This window comes from Vipera berus, assembly GCF_964194415.1.
Source record: "Vipera berus genome assembly, chromosome: 7".
In the NCBI taxonomy this organism is placed as follows: Eukaryota; Metazoa; Chordata; class Lepidosauria; order Squamata; family Viperidae; genus Vipera; species Vipera berus.
This window is the reverse complement of record NC_138209.1, coordinates 24,009,300-24,028,545: the sequence shown is the minus strand read 5'-3', so window position 1 is coordinate 24,028,545 and position 19,246 is coordinate 24,009,300. Positions and strand designations below refer to the sequence as shown.

Sequence of the window (19,246 nt, the reverse complement as noted above, 5' to 3'; positions counted from 1 at the left end):
AACCCCGACATAGTGAGTATAATTATCCCTCTAAAAATTCAGTTCTATTGTTTGAATAACTACACTGTGCTAAGATCACTATAATGCAGGAAAAGCTTCAAGTGGAAGTCTTTGGATCTCCAAATTGCTTTATTATTTACTATATGTTGTTTCAAAATTACATTATTACTTTTTAAACAACAACTGCAGATCTGTAATTTAAAGATACTGGTAAAAATGTACAGAAAAGCAATTTTTTTAAGTAGGCGATGGTACAAATATTCAGCTTAACAAATCTGAGTAACCTATTGACAGAAACTTAAACTGTTTATTCATTTCTAAAGCAAATATTTGCTTAGCTCTCCAACAATTGCTTTATTTGAAACATTTCTTTTAATAGAGGTTAATATGTTTGGCAACAATAACTTTGCAAAAAACAAAAATTAGTAATGGAAGGTATAATAAATGTCCCCCCCGCCCTTCCCGGTCATTGAATGTTTTTTAGCAATAGAAAGAGAAAAATTTGTTATACTTTTTAGTGGATTTCTCACTGAAGCAGTTTAAATTTCAAAATTGAATAGTGACTATTGAAAAAATACTCATGTATTAATTGTTCAACTGTACTAATCACCCTAATGTAGAATTGGTTTTAGTATATATATATTCATAGTATAATTCAAAGAACCATTATGCATGTACAGTAAAGCAGAGAATTAGATACCAGGAACCTTGAGTCTCATATGAAACAAAAGACACGGTGTATGCATCATTCTAGTATCACATAGTAACCATAAAGTCAAATAGAATCAGTAGATGAAAAAGTTATTATACATCAGTACATAGTTACATGTGAAGTAGTTCTAACTTTCTTTGCAAGGCAAAAAAACATGATGAGTGGAGAGGCTTTAAAGCTGTATCTTTATGCATTTGTACTTTGAGATAAATGCATTGGCAAGATGTTGATTGTTACCTCCTGTCGTACTTGACATTGGATTAGTGCAAGGATGGCCCTTCGAAACCTACAAGAGGGGGAAATGTTTTAAGTGTCTGATAAAAAAAGAATAGCAGAAGATCCAGGTAACATAGGAAGAAATATTTTGCCTAATCTCTAAGTCTCTACTGCGATAGGGTCAGTGTCAAGATCTTTGCTACAAATCTGAAACCCGTACCTTTGCTGCTGCTTATTCTCATGCTTCTTCCTCTGGACCTAATCCATACTAACTTCTGGGGCAGTGGGCAAGTACTTTCTTCCCTTGCTTTTACCACAGATAGTTTGCTTGAAAATTGCAGGCAGAAAAAGGAGAACAGCAATGGGCCACTGGCTTGGCAGTTGGAAAACAATGGCAATTTGTGGAATTTTGTTAAAATGTGTAATCCTCAACATCAACAAAGAACACTTAAAATGTGTAATTTTCATAGTTAACTAATTTGTTGATAGGCTTTTGTTAGCACATTTTAATCATTTGCATAAAATGTTATGTTAGTCACCTCCTAGGGAGGAAAGCCAGGGCAAATCTAGACAGCACACTAAAAAGCAGAGACATCACCCTGCCAACAAAAGTGTGTATAGTCAAGGTTATGGTCTTCCCAGTTGCAATGTATGGCTGTGAAAGTTGGACCATAAGAAAGGCTGAGTGCCAAAGAATTGAGGTCTTTGAACTATGGTGCTGGAGAAGACTCCTGTGAGTCCCTTGGACTGCAGGGTGATCAAGCCGGTCAGTCCTAGAGGAGATCAACCCTGATTGCTCTTTAGAAGGCCAGATCCTGAAGTTGAAACTCAAATACTTTGGCCACCTAATGAGAAGGAAGGACTCACTGGAGAAGAGCCTAATGCTGGGAAAGGTTGAGGGCAAGAGAAGAAGGGGACGACAGAGAATGAGGTGGCTGGATGGAGTCACTGAAGCAGTAGGCATGAGCCTAAATGGACTCCAGAAGATGGTAGAGGACAGGAAGGCCTGGAAGAACGTTGTCCATAGAGTCGTGATGGGTCAGACACGACTTTGCAACTAACAACAACAACAACAAGTATACATAGTGTATGGTGCTGGAGGAAATGGAATTGCAAGTAATGAGATAAATGCAAAATAATAATCCAATACACAATTACAATCAATGATAAAATTCTACTTTAATACCATATATACTGCTCAAAAAAATAAAGGGAACAGAAAATAAGACATCCTACTATTAAATACAGTACATTGTGTTGCTTAAGTGTTCCCTTTATTTTTTTGAGCAGTATAGTTACAAAGAAATCCTATTCCAGTTCAAACTTTCTAACCACACTGGTTTCCTTATCTTTAAAAATATTGCATTCTTCAGGACTGCATAAAACTCATGTCTCCCTCCTCCAACCATGCCCACCCCATCTTGCAATAGAACCACTTACTTTTTATTTGCCATCACATAAATGCAGGGATTATAGAAGGTAGATGATTTTGCAAACAATGGGGCTATGATTGCCATGGTGGGGGGAATTTTCTTTGGGTCTCCAAATGCAGCCCATAAACACACAATAGAATATGGAGACCAAGCCAGCAGAAACATTAAAATCATGACAACAGACATCTGTAAACAAAAACAAAAACATTGTAACTCCTTAATATTTGTGTTAACTCTCTCTTAAGTATCGGCTTGTTTTCTTCCTCAAACTTGCATTCTGCCTAGTCATTCTTTTTTCTACATCCTCCAGACATATTGTAATTATAGCAATCCTAATAGAAGCAGAAGTTATAATCTGTGCTGATTAAGAATGTATGTTGTAGTAGAGAATTGCCATATGGCCTCATATCTCAATTTGTAGGCCACCTCGGGTTATACAAGCTTTGACTTAAGTAACTCTAAATGTTATCCAAGGACACACAAAAATTACAGCCACCATTTCTCGATGGGACAAAGCAGGTGGAGACGGAGGAGCTAGTTCTGCTACAAGAGCATACAATCCTCTGCACACAAGATTTATTCTCTCTCTCTCTCTCTCTCTCTCTCTCTCTCTCTCTCTCTCTCTCTCTCTCTCTCTCTCTCTCTCTCCTTTGCTCTTGTTATTCAGTCCTGTAACCAAGTTCATTTTTTCTCTCTTCCCAAGTATCATGGCTGGACCAGCTCTCAAAAATGTTCTGCCTTGCCCTGAATTGTTTCTCTGTGCAAGTGTGGGCAAAATAAACTTTTAGTCCCTTCTTCCAACTTTTCCTCTGTTCAAGCATACATTTTTTTAAGTTTAGAATTTAGTGTTAAATTCTACAATTTTAATTCTTTGCGCTCTATACACAAAGCTTTCTAAATGCCTTACTGGGAAGCCTGTTTTTTATGCTTAAATGGTATTGTTTGATGTCTCTTATCTGAAACTATAAACTAAGTGCCAATTTGTTTAAGGCTGATCCCCTTCACTGGCTTTGTTTGTTTGCTTGTTTGTTTGTTGATTTATTTATTATGCCACCCCTCTCACTATCCAAAGTGACTCTGGGTGGCTGTATTGTATGCTGGTTTCTCAAGAAATTGAAAATCAGAACTCAACAAACTGGAGCACAAATAGTTGGAATTGTCTTAATACCTTTGTGATTTCTTTCTTCTCACTTGCATAGTTATACATCTCACCTATATTACAAAGATCTGCTAACACATGATTTCCACACATGTGACTGATTACAAACATTAAGCTCAAATATTTCCATAACAATCTTTTGAAAATGAACACTGAGAAAATATGACAGGCATATTTAGTATCCATTTAGCAGCGCCGGCTCTTTGGAACATCTTACCCTCTAAGGCAGGGGTGTCATACTGTCGGTCCACAGGTCGGATGCATCGTAGCAAAACCGCGCCCACCCCATTGCCAGCAATGGCAAAAAAGTCACAATATGTCGCGACACGTCACATGACGTTGCGAGTTTGACACCCCTGCTCTAAGGTGAGATCTGCCTGCTGTCCTTCTGTCCTTCCACAAGGGCCTGAAGACCTGGCTCTCTGGCTGGCCTGGAAGTGGCTGCTAGACTGATGGCATTCTCCACCTCTCCCGTTTTGCTCTCCACCTGACTATCTTTTTGTTTATTGATGTTGTGTTCTTTTTCATAGTTTTATTGTTCTATTATTTTATTTCCATTCTGCTTACAATCTTTTTGTTTCTTCCTTTTTATTGTTGTAAGCCACCTAAACTAGCCCCATGGAGAGATAGGTGGAAATAAGTTCAACAAATAAATAATAAATAAATCTAAATTACTATCCACAAAGTTTTCGGTTATTGGATATGCTAAGTATAGGTTATTTTTTAATCTAAAAACTGGTTTCCTCCCCCTCATACATACATACATACATATGTGTTTGGTGTGAACAGTATTATATATAAATGTTGTATATCTCATGTAAGCCATATCACAAATAGACAATGAAGAAAAATAGAATGATATGAAGAATTTACAATACAAAGAAGGTATGAGATAGAAAAGGATAAAAGAGTCAAGTGCAAATGATCTCCAGGGAGAATGTTTATATTTCTTACCTAAAGCAATATTAACTTTTGTCTGATTTTCAGAGAGAGAGAGAGAGAGAGAACATGATGTATATTCTAAGCTGTTTTGCTTATTTCTCTTGACATCATACACAAAATAATTCTGAAGGAGAAAAAAGGTATTCTCACATTATGACCTTACCTTTGTAACATCAACTTGATCTGACCAATCTACCTCGATGCTTTCTATATAAGTGTTCCTGGTGTATCGCTTCAAAGTTTGGGAGATATTGTAGTAACAGTAAAACATGATGGATAAGGGAATGACAAAATTAACAGCAATTACTGACATAGTGTAAGAAACAAAGGATCTGAAAGTGAAAAAGACCAAGTAGATGACTGAAAAACTTTCCTCTCTTGATTGGTAGTATTGACACAAATACCTGAGGACATTCTAAAATTATGTGGAACTTAAATAGTTGGATTGGTTGATAGTTAATATTCTAAACCTAGCTATTTATTGGAGTGGTTTAGGTAGTAATCCAGTATTCATTTGGTAGAAATTCTATCATTAGGCTCCCAAGTAAATATGTGCAAGATTCAGAAGTGTCCACTGTTAACCACAATTACTCCAAAATAATGAAACATGCATTGGGGAATCCCAATGCAAGCTCCACACTTTTGTACTTATATCAGTTGACACTACCCATTTGCCTCTGCTAAGCCTATATCCATATCTAACACAACTGTCTGTGAAAGCAGGAGCAACCCAAATTTCACACCTGTTAAGGACCCTATGCTTTTTTATTGTTAGACATATTATGTTGGCTTCTGTTTCCAGCATATGTAAATATTCTTTTCTTCAAGACATAAGGTTAATACTAAAATAAGTACAATGTCATTAGTTATTCATCAGAAAACACTAAATGGACCCAGATTCCTCTTGGTGGTCCTCTTGTGTTGTGGATGCATCAGATTTAACCATTGTGGATGAAATTTTCTCCCTTAGTGATTTATAAGACTGTAGTTTCCTTCCAAACTGTTCAATGCTTGTTCAAATTTTTAGGGTTTTAAGGCTTCAGTGACATTTATACCAATGCAAAATTATAATCATGAATGTTCTACTTCATCATAAAAAGAACATACGTGTCATTTTCTCTCCAGTTTATGGTACAGGTAGCTCCAGTTGGATCTGGGGCATAGGATGCCCATCCAACCACAGGCATGGAGGCCCAAAAGACTGCATTGGTCCAGGCAGCAAAAATCAGGGCAATATAGTTGTGAGTAGTTAGTCTGTTACCTGTTGGCAAACCAAAACATCATCATTATTTATTCTTTCCTATCATTTGTACTTTACTACTCGAAAGCAAAGAATACAAAAATTACAATGAAAATTTTATAAATACACAAATCAAGCTATTCAGACATTAAATTCATATTCACATCTATACAAGATCTAAGCAACTAATTTCCCTCTTTGAAAATTACATACTTATACTTCGTGTGTTTATAGTATGATATGATATATGATCCCCTTCATGGATTACTGCCTTGTCGTGGCGAAGGGGCTTGCGTAATTCAATGAAGCTATGAGCTATGCCGTGCAGGGCCACCCAAGACGGACAGGTCATAGCAGAGAGTTCTGACAAAACGTGATCCACTGGAGAAGGAAATGGCAACCCACTCCAGTATCTTTGCCATGAAAACCCTATGGACAGTACCAAAAGGCAAAACGATATGACGCTGGAAGATGAGCCCCTCAGGTCGGAAGGCGTCCAATATGCTACTGGGGAAGAGCAGAGGGCTAGTACTAGTAGCGCCAGAAAGAATGAAGCGACTGGGCCAAAGCCGAAAGGACGCTCAGCTGTGGATATGTCTGGTAGTGAAAGGAAAGTCCGATGCTGTAAAGATTTTTTCTCCATAGGAACCTGGAATGTAAGATCCATGAATCAAGGAAAGCTGGACGTGGTCAAACAAGAGATGACAAGACTGAACATTGACATCTTAGGTATCAGCGAACTAAAATGGACAGGAATGGGTGAATTTAATTCAGATGACCATCAGGTATACTACTGCGGGCAAGAATCCCTCAGAAGAAATGGAGTAGCCTTCATAGTCAATAAAAGAGTAGGAAAAGCAATACTGGGATACAATCCTCAAAATGACAGAATGATCTCAGTTCGAATCCAAGGCAAACCATTCAATATCACAGTAGTCCAAGTCTATGCCCCAACCACCGGTGCTGAAGAGGATGAAATTGACCGGTTCTATGAAGCCCTACAGCACCTTATAGAACTAACACCAAAAAATGATGTCCTTATCATCATGGGGGATTGGAATGCTAAAGTAGGAAGCCAAAAGATAACCGGAATAACAGGCAAGTTTGGCCTTGGAGTACAAAATGAAGCAGGGAACAGACTGATAGAATTTTGTCAAGAGAATACGATGGTCATAGCAAACACCCTTTTCCAACAACCCAAGAGACGGCTCTACACATGGACATCACCAGACGGTCAACACAGAAATCAGATTGACTATGTACTCTGCAGCCAAAGATGGAGAAGCTCTATACAGTCAATAAAAACAAGACCAGGAGCTGACTGTGGCTCAGACCATGAGCTTCTTGTTGCAAAGTTTAAGCTTAAACTGAAGAAAGTAGGGAAAAGCACTAGGCCAGTCAGGTATGAATTAAATCATATCCCTGTTGAATATACAGTAGAGGTGACAAATAGATTTAAGGAATTAGATCTGATAGACAGGGTGCCTGAAGAACTATGGACAGAGGTTCGCAACATTGTACAAGAGGTAGCAACCAAAACCATCCCAAAGAAAAAGAAATGCAAGAAAGCAAAATGGCTGTCTGAGGAAGCTTTGCAAATAGCTGAGGAAAGGAGGGAAGCAAAAGGCAAGGGAGAAAAAGAAAGATACGCCCAATTGAATGCAGAATTCCAGAGAATAGCTAGAAGAGATAAGAATGACTTCTTAAATGAACAGTGCAAAGAAATAGAAGAAAACAATAGAATAGGGAGGACCAGAGATCTTTTCAAGAAAATTGGAGAGATGAAGGGAACGTTCAATGCAAAAATGGGCATGATAAAGGACCAAAATGGCAGGGACCTAACAGAGGCAGAAGAGATTAAGAAGAGATGGCAAAATTACACAGAAGAACTATACAAGAATGAGCTTAACGTCCCTGATAATCACAATGAGGTGGTCACTGACCTCGAGCCAGACATCCTAGAATGTGAAGTGAAGTGGGCCTTAGAAAAGCTGAGCAACAACAAAGCTAGTGGAGGTGACAGTATTCCAGCTGAGCTATTCAAAATCTTAAAAGACGATGCAGTAAAAGTGCTACACTCAATTTGCCAGCAAATTTGGAAAACTCAACAGTGGCCACAGGATTGGAAAAGATCAGTTTACATTCCAATTCCAAAGAAAGGCAGTGCCAAAGAATGTTCAAACTATCGCACCATTGCACTCATTTCTCATGCTAGTAAAGTTATGCTTAAAATCCTACAAGCTAGACTCCAGCAGTATGTGGATCGAGAACTACCAGAAGTACAGGCAGGATTTCGAAGAGGCAGAGGAACTAGAGATCAAATTACCAACATACGCTGGATCATGGAAAAAGCTAGAGAGTTCCAGAAAAACATCTACTTCTGCTTCATTGACTATGCTAAAGCCTTTGATTGTGTGGATCATAACAAACTGTGGCAAGTTCTTAAAGAGATGGGAGTACCAGAACATCTTATTTGTCTCTTGAGAAACCTATATGCGGGCCAAGAAGCAACAGTGAGAACTGGACACGGAACCACTGATTGGTTCAAAATTGGGAAAGGAGTCCGGCAAGGCTGTATACTGTCGCCTTGCCTATTTAACTTATATGCAGAGCACATCATGAGAAAGGCAGGGCTAGATGAATCAAAAGTTGGAATTAAGATTGCTGGAAGAAATATCAACAACCTAAGATATGCAGATGATACCACTCTAATGGCAGAAAGTGAAGAGGAACTGAAGAGTCTCTTGTTGCGAGTGAAGAAGGAGAGTGCAAAAGTTGGGTTGAAACTAAACATTAAGAAAACTAAGATCATGGCATCCGGCCCTCTTAATTCCTGGCAAATAGATGGGGAAGAAATGGAGGTAGTGACAGATTTTATTTTCCTGGGCTCCAAGATCACTGCAGATGGGGACTGTAGTCAAGAAATTAAAAGACGCTTGCTCCTAGGGAGGAAAGCCATGGCAAATCTAGACAGCACACTAAAAAGCAGAGACATCACCCTGTCAACAAAAGTGCGTATAGTCAAGGCTATGGTCTTCCCAGTTGCAATGTATGGCAGTGAAAGTTGGACCATAAGAAAGGCTGAGCGCAAAAGAATTGAGGCCTTTGAACTCTGGTGCTGGAGAAGACTCCTGCGAGTCCCTTGGACTGCAAGGCGATCAAACCGGTCAGTCCTAGAGGAGATCAACCCTGACTGCTCTTTAGAAGGCCAGATCCTGAAGCTAAAACTCAAATACTTTGGCCACCTAATGAGGAGGAAGGACTCACTGGAGAAGAGCCTAATGCTGGGAAAGATTGAGGGCAATAGAAGAAGGGGACGACAGAGAATGAGGTGGCTGGATGGAGTCACTGAAGCAGTAGGCGTGAGCTTAACTGGACTCCAGAAGATGGTAGAGGACAGGAAGGCCTGGAGGAACATTGTCCATAGGGTCGCGATGGGTCGGACACGACTTCGCAACTAACAACAACATGATATATGATATGACCGTACACACACATTTACAAACATTGGTTAAAAAATTGAGAAAGTTGCTGAGAACATTTCCCTAACTATATTCTGAAAGAATCTTTTTTTAACCTGGTTCCCTCCAGATAGTTTTTAAAAATAGCCATTTGTTAATGTTTTTTCATTATGCTATATTTAATGAATAATTGCTTGATAGTTTTCCAACTAAACATTTTTAGACTAAGGTGTAAGTTTAGCAAATTGCTTCATCATATTCCTAAACTAAGTATAAAAAGGGGGTATCGGAACAAAACAATCATATGATTTTTGTCCCTATTAACATCTTGAGCTTTACAATCTGATTCCAGTCTATTGTAAACTACAGATGCCTCTCTTTTTTTTAATGCATTTGACCTATTCATAATAGGTATTCTCACAATATGGTTACAACAGTTACAATTAGATTAGTGTAATTTCATAAATGTGTATTGATGAAAAGGGAAATGGATAAATATATTTATATTATAAGAGCCGTGGTGGTGAAATGGTTAGAATGCAGTATTGCAGGCTAACTCATGGCTCACTCCAGAAGTTCGATTCTGAAAGGCTCAAGGTTGACTCAGCCTTCCATCCTTCTGAGGTCAGTAAGATGAGGACCCAGATTGATGGGGGCAATTTGCTGACTCTATAAACCACATAGAGAGGGCTGTAAAGCACTGTGAAGCTGCATACAATTCTAAGTGCTATTTCTATATTCCCAGCTAATTTCTGCCTGCACAGAACATAACTTCTTCAACATTTATTTCTCGCTCAAAAGGTGACCGTGCTTCCAAACATAGCACTTGGCTGCCTTCATACATTGTTCTAATCTTCTAAAATGCTCCAAGATTACAGTGCTTGGCTTATTAATGATATGAAGCATGTTATCAGAGCTTCCCACTGATAAAAGAATTTAGGTCAGGTGCTTCAGGGATGTTAGCAATTCGATATTAAGATATTTGCAGGGAGTCTGATATTTACAGAACCAGATTCCTTGGTCTGTTCTTACTCTATAATAGTAGCCAATGCTCAATTCTATAATTGTTTTCCTTCTGACACTTCCAATTTGTTATACCCTCTGACCTCTTTCTCTCTCTTCAGTCATTCACACAATTAAGAGTTTTGGCACTTAAGAAATAGGAACTTAAAATAAAAAAGAACCTTATTATCTCTGAATTCAAAACAGAGGTAGGTTTTATTATGTAATCCTCCAAAGTTCAAGAGCAAAATTAACCAAGTATATCTTCAAAAGGGCAATTTTTTACAAGTTTTGTTTCCACAACTATTTCTGTTATCTACAAGCAACAGATAATACAAGTAGACCCAAAACATTCTGGAAAAAGTAATGGCAAAGCATTTCAACATTATTGTCATAAAAATGGATATGAAATTCAGCAAGAGTCAAACTCAACTTGCAGGAGATTTATACTTTACTAAAGGTAAAAGGTAAAGGTTCCCCCGCACATGCATGCTAGTCGTTTCCAACTCTAGGGGCCAGTGCTCATCTCCGTTTCAAAGCTGAAGAGCCAGTGCTTGTCCGAGGACATTCCTGTGGTCATGTGGCTGGCATCACTATACGCCAAAGGTGCACAGAACGCTGTTATCTTCCCACCGTAGTGGTCCCTATTTTTCTACTTGCATTTTTATGTGCTTTCAAACTGCTAGGTTGGCAGAAGCTGGGACGAGTAACAGGCACTCACTCTGTTACGCGGCACTCGGAATTCGACCCACCAAACTGCCGACCTTCTGATCGACAAGCTCAGCGTCCTAACCCACTGAGCCACTGCGTCTTACTACTTACTACAAAAGTATAAATTCAAATAATATAGAGTTCCAAAATGTGGGATTTCCCGCAAAACAAATCACCAAAATCTATACTGTAACACGGTATGCTTATTGCAGAATACTGACCATCATACCTATTTGTGGCTTGCAGATTGTCAAGTAACGATCTATGGCGACAACAGTAAGCAAACCAATGCTTGCCATTCCAAAGAAGATATTTAAAGCAGCATAAATCTAAAATTTAAGAAATAATACATGGTTTAAATGTTTAAAAATAATATTGGTTGCTTTCAAAAGTCTAAAATTAGGCTCTTCTTTTACAATTATCAAGAAGCATTTTTTTCTTCTACACAGATATCTACAGGAAGATCCGTTTGTTTAATCCCCCATTATAATTTTCAGCTAATTAGTAAAGCCAAGTTTAACATCAAGTTATTCTGTTTACTTATTTTATTATTTTATTAAAACTGGGGGGGGCTGACTGTGGAAGAGTAAAAATTGAAAATAATGAAAAATGTGTCTGGATAACCACATTCCTAATATTAGAATGTTTAGCAAATAAGGCTCTACAAGTGTCCTATCCAGGGCTTTTTTTCTCATAGAACGCTCAGAACGGAGTTCCGGCACCTTTTTTGGATGGAATCTTGTAGGGTAGGCAAGGTGGGTTGTATGACATGTGTGAGTTCTGGCACCTTTTTCTTTTACAAAAAAAGCACTGGTCCTATCCCAAGGCTTGGGAAAACAGCCACTTTTTAAAGGTTCCTAGAACATCCTCAGGAAAAAAGCCAAACTCATCTGTAATGGATATTATTCCAGAGGTATGTACCAAAACAGAGGGCACACTTTCTGGATCCTGATAAATAGCACTGCTTAATAATAATAATAATATAAAGTTGGAAAGGACCTTGGAGGTCATCTAGTCCAACCCCCTGCTCAGGCAGGAAACCCTATACCATTTCAGACAAATGGTTGTCCAGTCTCTTCTTAAAAACTTCCAGTGTTGGAGCATTCACAGCTTCTGGAGGCAGGTCATTCCACTAATTGTTCTAACTATCAGGAAATTTCTCCTTAGTTCTAGGTTGCTTCTCTCTTTGATTAGTTTCCATCCATTGCTTCTTGTCCTGCCTTCAGGTGCTTTGGAGAATAGCTTGACTTGCTCTTCTTTGTGGCAGCCCCTGAGATATTGGAACACTGCTATCATATTTTAGCCTCCAGTCCCCTGATCATCTTTGTTGCTCTTCTCTTTCTAGAGTCTCAACATCTTTTTTACATCGTAGTGGCCAAAACTGGATTCAATATTCCAAGTGTGACCTTACCAAGGCATTGTAAAGTGGTATTAACACTTCACGTGATCTTGATTCTATCCCTCTGTTAATGCAGCCTAGCACTGTGTTGGCTTTTTTGGCAGCTGCAGCACACTGCTGGCTCATATTTAAGTGATTGTTCACTAGGACAAGATCCCTCTCACAGTTGCTACTATTGAGCAAGGTACCACCTATCCTATACCTGAGCATTTGGTTTTTCTTGCCTAGATGTAGAACCTTACATATTTCACCAATGAATTTCATTTTATTAGATAGCACCCAATGTTCAAGTCTGTCAAGATCCTTCTGTATCTTAAGCCTATCTTCTGGAGTGTTGGCTATTCCTGCCAGCTTGGTGTCGTCTGCAAATTTGATGAGTTCCCCATCTGTCTCCTCATCCAAATCATTGATGAAGTTGTTGAAGAGCATTGGACCCAGAACAGAGCCCTGGGGCACCCCGCTACACACTTCCCTCCATGTAGATGCAATTCCATTGAGGACCACATGCTGAGTACAGCCGGTCAGCCAGCTACAAATCCATCTGGTGGTGATGCTGTCTAACCCACATTTTTCTGTCTTATCAAGTAGTAGGTTGTGGTGTACTTTATCAAATGCCTTATGGAAAGTAAATTAGATCCACAGCACAAAATACACCAACGTTGCCTGATCTTATGGAATAGACAAAAACCATGGGAAAAAGGCAGTCCCTCGGATAACCTGACCCTATGCTATGAAGGACTCTAGATGATAACCAGCACCTGGAATTGCAAATGGGAGCTCACTTGCAATCAGTGTAATCTTTATAGAACTGGTATCACGTTGGCATAGTAACACATGTCCAAAGTTACTGTTGTTGCTGGATTTAAGATCTGATGTAGCTTCCAAGTGGTCTTCATGGACTGTCCATGTAGAACACATTCCAATAGTCCAACTGTGAGTGACCATTAGAAGGACCTCACAATCTATGAGTGGGCAGAATTGGTACACCAGATGTAGCTGGACAAAGATCTTGTTAGCCAAACCTGCCACCCTTCAAGCAGGAGTCCAAAATGACGCAGACATTGTGTGCCAGTTTTGAGGTAAAGAGTACAATCCCCTCTAAGGCTAACAATAGTTAAGTTCTAAGATTGGGAGAGGGGAGACAAAAACCCACAGCTATTTGGCAAGATAGAATCTGAGTCTGTTCCCTCATCCAGATCCACGCAGCCTCCAGACAATGAGACAGGACTTCCTGTTCATTGGATAGCACAAGAGAACATATAGAGCTCAGTTTTCCCTTCTCTTATTGTCAACAATACTTCAGAAGAGGCCTTTCCTATAATCTAAGCCCTAGTTCCTTTAACAGGAGCTATGGGTCTGCATTCATGACCACTGGAATACAAAGCATATATTCTGCCTTTGGACCATGCTGTTTCTCCATGAGGTTGCCACAGTCAGCTGCCCCTAGTAAGTTTCAAGGAAGAGCTACAAACAAAAATCTTTTACTGTGTTGCTCAAGACAGCCATCTAGCGACAATTGTGATATATTTTATATCTTAATTTGCACACTCATTTTCAGCTACTAGACAAGTAGTTTGGATAGTATTTTAAAAGCAAAATAGAAACAACACATTTATAATATATGAAAAAATAAGATAACTTCCTGAAACTTGGCAGATATGTTGGGATTATAACTTCAAAAGTTCCCAGCAATATCTCTGGGACAAAGTATTGTAGAAATAGATAACTATGATATTTTTTTAAAAAAATAATAATTCTGTAGTCCTAGTTCAATTTAATCAAAGTGGAATGTCAACACACATTTGTTGGGATAAAGTATATTAATGTATTCCTTCTAAAGCAGGAGACAGTTGGGTTCCAGGTTAGATAATTACTCTACCTAGTTTTGTTTTTTTATTTGATATTTCCCATTGTTCAGTTTTTTTAAGAGGAGATGCCAAGACTTAACAGTCAGGTGGTGTGCAAGGTGCTTTCTGTGCTATATTAACAAACAATCCTCTCTTCCCAGAAGATCAAATACTACCTGCTTCTATATGTATCTCTCTCAAAAAAACTACAATCTCTCAAATAAAATAATGCAGGTTCTAATTAATAATATAATTTTGTTTGTAAATATTTAATGTATTTAATTTAGGTCCACCTAAATAATCCTTATGAAAAAAGTTTGTCTTTTTAATTTATGGACCAAGAAATATATTTTTAACAATTTAATTTTTTCTTAGGATTTGCTTGACTTTTGGTAATGATTTCCTTCTAGCACCAAAACTACCACTTAGTGGTAGTTCAGAGAAGTGTGGGTTTCTGTTTTTTGTTTTTGCCACAAACACACTAGTGGAAAGAGATGTGTTGTTCAACTGTTCATGCCAAAAAGAACTGGTAGAAACACTTAGCAACAGTTTGTTTTGTTATCTGTTTCTGAACACCTGTTTGAACAGGGCTACGTACAATATGTGTAATGTGATCCTTTGTTTTAATAGTCAAGTTACCTGGCAACCCAGATAGCCAAATTTCCAGCTTCCATGCAGATCTGAAGCTGCAGACATGGGATAGCCAATACTACTCACTCCAATATCCGTAAAAGCCAGGTGAATGATAATAGTATTGCTTGGTGTTCGAAGTTCCTTAAATTTAATGAAGATGCTTAAAACAGCAATATTACTGAGAAGACTTATGACTCCTGTCAAAAGATTAAAAATGGGGAGTAAACTTTAGAAATGTTAGTCTTAATAGACCCAATCTGAGTTTCATACTATCTACAAAGAGACTAAGATCATCATCATCATCATCATCATTGTCGTTATCGTCACTATCTCATCATCCTTTAAAAAAAACTAATTAAGCATTAGTTTGGTGCCAGGTTGGCATAATGGTGAAGACATCAGGTTAGAAAGCATGAATAACACTGTGACTTTTAGTCCCTACTTAGGCACAAAACCAGCTGGGTGACCTCCCGCCAGCCCTAGGAAGAAGGCAATGGCAAACTATTTCTGAAAAACCTTGCCAAGAAAACTGCAGGGACTAATCCAAGCAGTTATCAAGAGTCAACAACTGATTCATAGTTACCAATAATTAAAAATAGGGTAAATTCACACACAATACTAAATTTTTTGACTTGGCGATGTTTCATGAACCCAAAAAAATATGATTTTTAATTGTAATTGATTTCTTACCATATGTGAACCAATCCAATTAGAGTTTATGCATATCATGCTTGAGCTTCAGTAAAGCAAGAACAGTGTTAACTAGATATTTTATCACCAGCCCCATTTAGATGTTAAAAATTTAAAAAATAATGAACATAATTTATGGGCAGAAATCCATTTAGAGTCTTGCTGGGGAATTCTAGAAGTTGAAATCCACACATTTTAAAATTGAGAACTACTAAACAACATGTTAATCTGTGATCCCATTATGGAAATAAAAAAAGTTATTGTTCACGAATACAGTATTACTACTGATTAGTTGCTTAATACAAATTTTACTGGTATCAGCTCAAAGAGCATAGTAGAATTCCATCTCTACCGCCATCATACCACAAAACCAAAATATGGGAGAATACAATATGAATCAGACAGGATGTGTTTACAGCATATATTTAGTCATCCCAATTTTCTGGGTTATAAATTAACTACAAAAATTAGGTTTGACCAAGATTTTAGCTTAAAATATGATCGACTAGTCTATGAAACAGTCAGTTCTGCAATTTGTGACTAATTAAAAGATGCATTTTTGACAGGAATAATGGATGGGAGTTAAATACCTAAGACTGAAAGCCAACAATCTTGCTATTTAACTTGAATTTGTTTCCCTGGTGGGAAAAGCTCCCATCTTCAACATTTTATTAATCCCAAACATATGCACCATTTCTTTCTTTAAATATTAGCTTCACTTGATATATTTAATTTAGTATAATATTAGATTGGTCTACATCAAAGTACGTTTCAGTGAACTCAACTATGTTAACATCTAGCTAAGGTAAAGGTAAAGGTAAAGGTTCCCCCGCATATGCGTGCTAGTCGTTTCCGACTCTAGGGGCCGGTGCTCATCTCCGTTTCAAAGCCGAAGAGCCAGCGCTTGTCCGAGGACATCTCCGTGGTCATGTGGCCGGCATGACTAGACACCAAAGGCGCACAGAACGCTGTTACCTTCCCACCGTAGTGGTCCCTATTTTTCTACTTGCATTTTTACGTGCTTTCGAACTGCTAGGTTGGCAGAAGCTGGGACGAGTAACAGGCGCTCACTCTGTTATGCGGCACTCGGGATTCGACCCGCCAAACTGCCGACCTTCTGATCGACAAGCTCAGCGTCCTAACCCACTGAGCCACCGCGTCCCTAACATCTGGCTAAATGGGTTTAAAATTAAAATCCAAGAAGTTGCTCTACAAAGTATCAGATATTGTCTTACTTACAGGTATTAGCCCTAAAGCACAGGTCTGCAACCTGCGGCTCCGGAGCCACATGCGGCTCTTTCAGCTGTCTCCTGCGGCTCCCAGTCCTCTGCCATGTGCAGTCCAAAAAAAAAAGTGGGACTAAAAAAGTTCAACCAATCAATTCAGATATGCAGGGTAGGTGCATATCTCGCCTTGGCTCCACTCTTCAAACCCTGTTCTGCGCATGCGCGCATGTATGCGCATGTGCACACATTTTTTTGCGGCTCCCAGTTTTTCCTTTTGTGAGGGAACCGGTTCCGAGTGGCTCTTTCACTGTTTCAGGTTGCTGACCCCTGCCCTAAAGGCAGGGGAATTCCAGCCCCTTATTCAGAGCTGCCAGGAACACAGATCTTCTGCATGCAAAACACATTTTTCTATCACTGTGGTACTATACTGCCCAGATTTTAAAGGACTATGGAAGACTTATACAGATTAGAGCGTGCAGAACTTGGATTTGAAAGCAAAAAAGGGCTTCAGAGTGCAAAAGCAGAACTTGTCTGGAATGCCTTAAAGCAATCCCAACCTGAAAAAAAGTACTTGGTTTAAAAAGCTGCACATAGAGGCTATTTGCATATCACTGGGTATTCTAAAGTACTTTTTGCATTCAAATCCAAAGAGGAACAATCCATTTTCAACACTTCACATTTCTTTGCTTATGTTTAATTAAAGCTGAGAAAAAATGAAGTGATATTTTTTTATTAAGGTGCAATACCCCAATATTTTCTTAACCAAATACATTCAACATTCATACCTGCTGCAATCAAGTATGCTGCAATAATGTTGTGTTCCTTCTGTGAAAAGGCTGATGGAAGCTCACTATTACTTTCCACAGTCATACTGTAGTAGGATAATTCCAAAATGTGGCAGGGCAAAAAATAAAAACCTGGGAAGAAACTTCAAGAGTTAAACTTCTGAAAGAAAGAAAGAAGAAACTTTTGCAATTCTTTTAAGATGAATTTTTATCTTCTAAAATTTCCTACAAATGTCCTGCTCTCTTTAAAGCATTCTGATTAAAGAAAGCAAAGGGGCTTACATTCCTAGCTTTTGGAAGGGAAAAGCTTGCTAGGTCAAACAAAGAACAATATAGAGCTGCTTTTATTTTCAGTAAGATTTTTGTGCCTTGTGGTAAGAGATTTACTATTTTCACAGAACCCAGATTTTGAACTTCAATCTTTAGGGTTTTATTAACACAATACTCTCAGCATTTTTAATAGCAAGTCATGAAACAAAATAAACTCAGTTTCTGACAAAAATGTATTTTTCTCCGTTTGCAAGGGACAGATTGCAGATGCACACTTCAAACTGGAAATCTACCTTGAAATATTTCTAACACACATATATAAACTGGCTTACACAAATTTGCATTGTGAGTCAAACATGATTATTATTGATTTTTGACTGTACTTATGCAACATGCTAAATCAGTGATGGCGAACCTATGACAAACATTTCAAAGGTGATATAACATGTGGGTGACACACCAGCATTCACCAATACCCAACATTTATTCTCAGAAACACACCCCATTCTTGCATGATTTTTGAGGTTGCAGAGGCCATGTGAGAACAGTATGCTCTCAAGAGATCTCCCACAAGAACAAGACATGCTTTGGGGCAGTTTTTAGAAGCTTTAGAGACCATGGAAGAGCATTCTCTGAAGCTGCTTCAAGAATGAAGGCCTGTATAATGTCGTCCGTTCCTTGGGTCTACTTTTAAATATAGCATTTAAAATTTTAGTTGTTTCTATATTTATTTTTTTACTATCTGCAAGCTAAGTTAAGAGCAGCCTTGCCACAGTAAAACACCACCATCTGTTTTGTTTCCAAGCAGGAAATGAAAATTATGTAACTCCCTATCTCTATCAGTAAGCCAACATTCCATCATAACTTGTAGAGATTGATGGACATATGCAAGATAAATACTTTCTACCCAATAGCATTTCTTTTGTTCTTTGTGTTATTCCCGTCATATTGCAGGGTCCTCAGTGTTCAAATTTTGCAGTTCTGATGGCCCATTTGGCAGTGGACTTAAACTGCTAGTAGTGGTCTAGGTCGGTACTGGTCTTGGATTGTAGTCAGTCTTTGATGGCGGCTTTCTTAGATTTCACTGCATGTTGGACATCCTCGTTCCCCCACCAGATCTACATGTCCACAAAACATCATCCTGATTTGATCACACCTATGGTTCCTTTGCACTCTCCCGGATTCTTGCAGTGACCTGTCCCATATATATCTTGCTAAGTACAGCTACAGAAAGAGGTCTAATGATGTCCATCAACTGTTTCATTTCTAGGGAGCTTCCACCACTTGATACGTTCCATGGTGGTGGTGAGTTGGTCTGAAGGGTGGAGTCGAAGTGTAAATCAAAAACTTGGAAGTTTGTGTTGTGGGGCAATACTGTCCAAGGGGATGACCTTAGAGTCCATCACCATCTGGAGGTCCCTTCTCAACACCATCCAATTGTCAATTGGATGCCACCCAATGGCATTTCCTTACCTGTATTTTTAATACCCTAATTCACCTTTGAAGAAATGCCATCTTGA

At 38.6% G+C, this 19,246-nt stretch overlaps 1 protein-coding gene across 1 annotated transcript; it reads right to left on the bottom strand.

The window, feature by feature from the left end:
• Positions 1 to 780: 780 nt before the first annotated feature.
• Positions 781 to 17,541, bottom strand: RRH (retinal pigment epithelium-derived rhodopsin homolog; the record flags this gene model as incomplete). Its single annotated transcript, XM_081333218.1, has 7 exons — positions 781 to 998; positions 2,369 to 2,547; positions 4,626 to 4,794; positions 5,570 to 5,723; positions 11,106 to 11,205; positions 14,762 to 14,952; positions 17,457 to 17,541. 7 exons carry the CDS (start codon positions 17,539 to 17,541, stop codon positions 899 to 901), a joined length of 978 nt encoding a protein of 325 aa, XP_081189344.1. The 3' UTR covers positions 781 to 898.
• Positions 17,542 to 19,246: the final 1,705 nt, after the last annotated feature.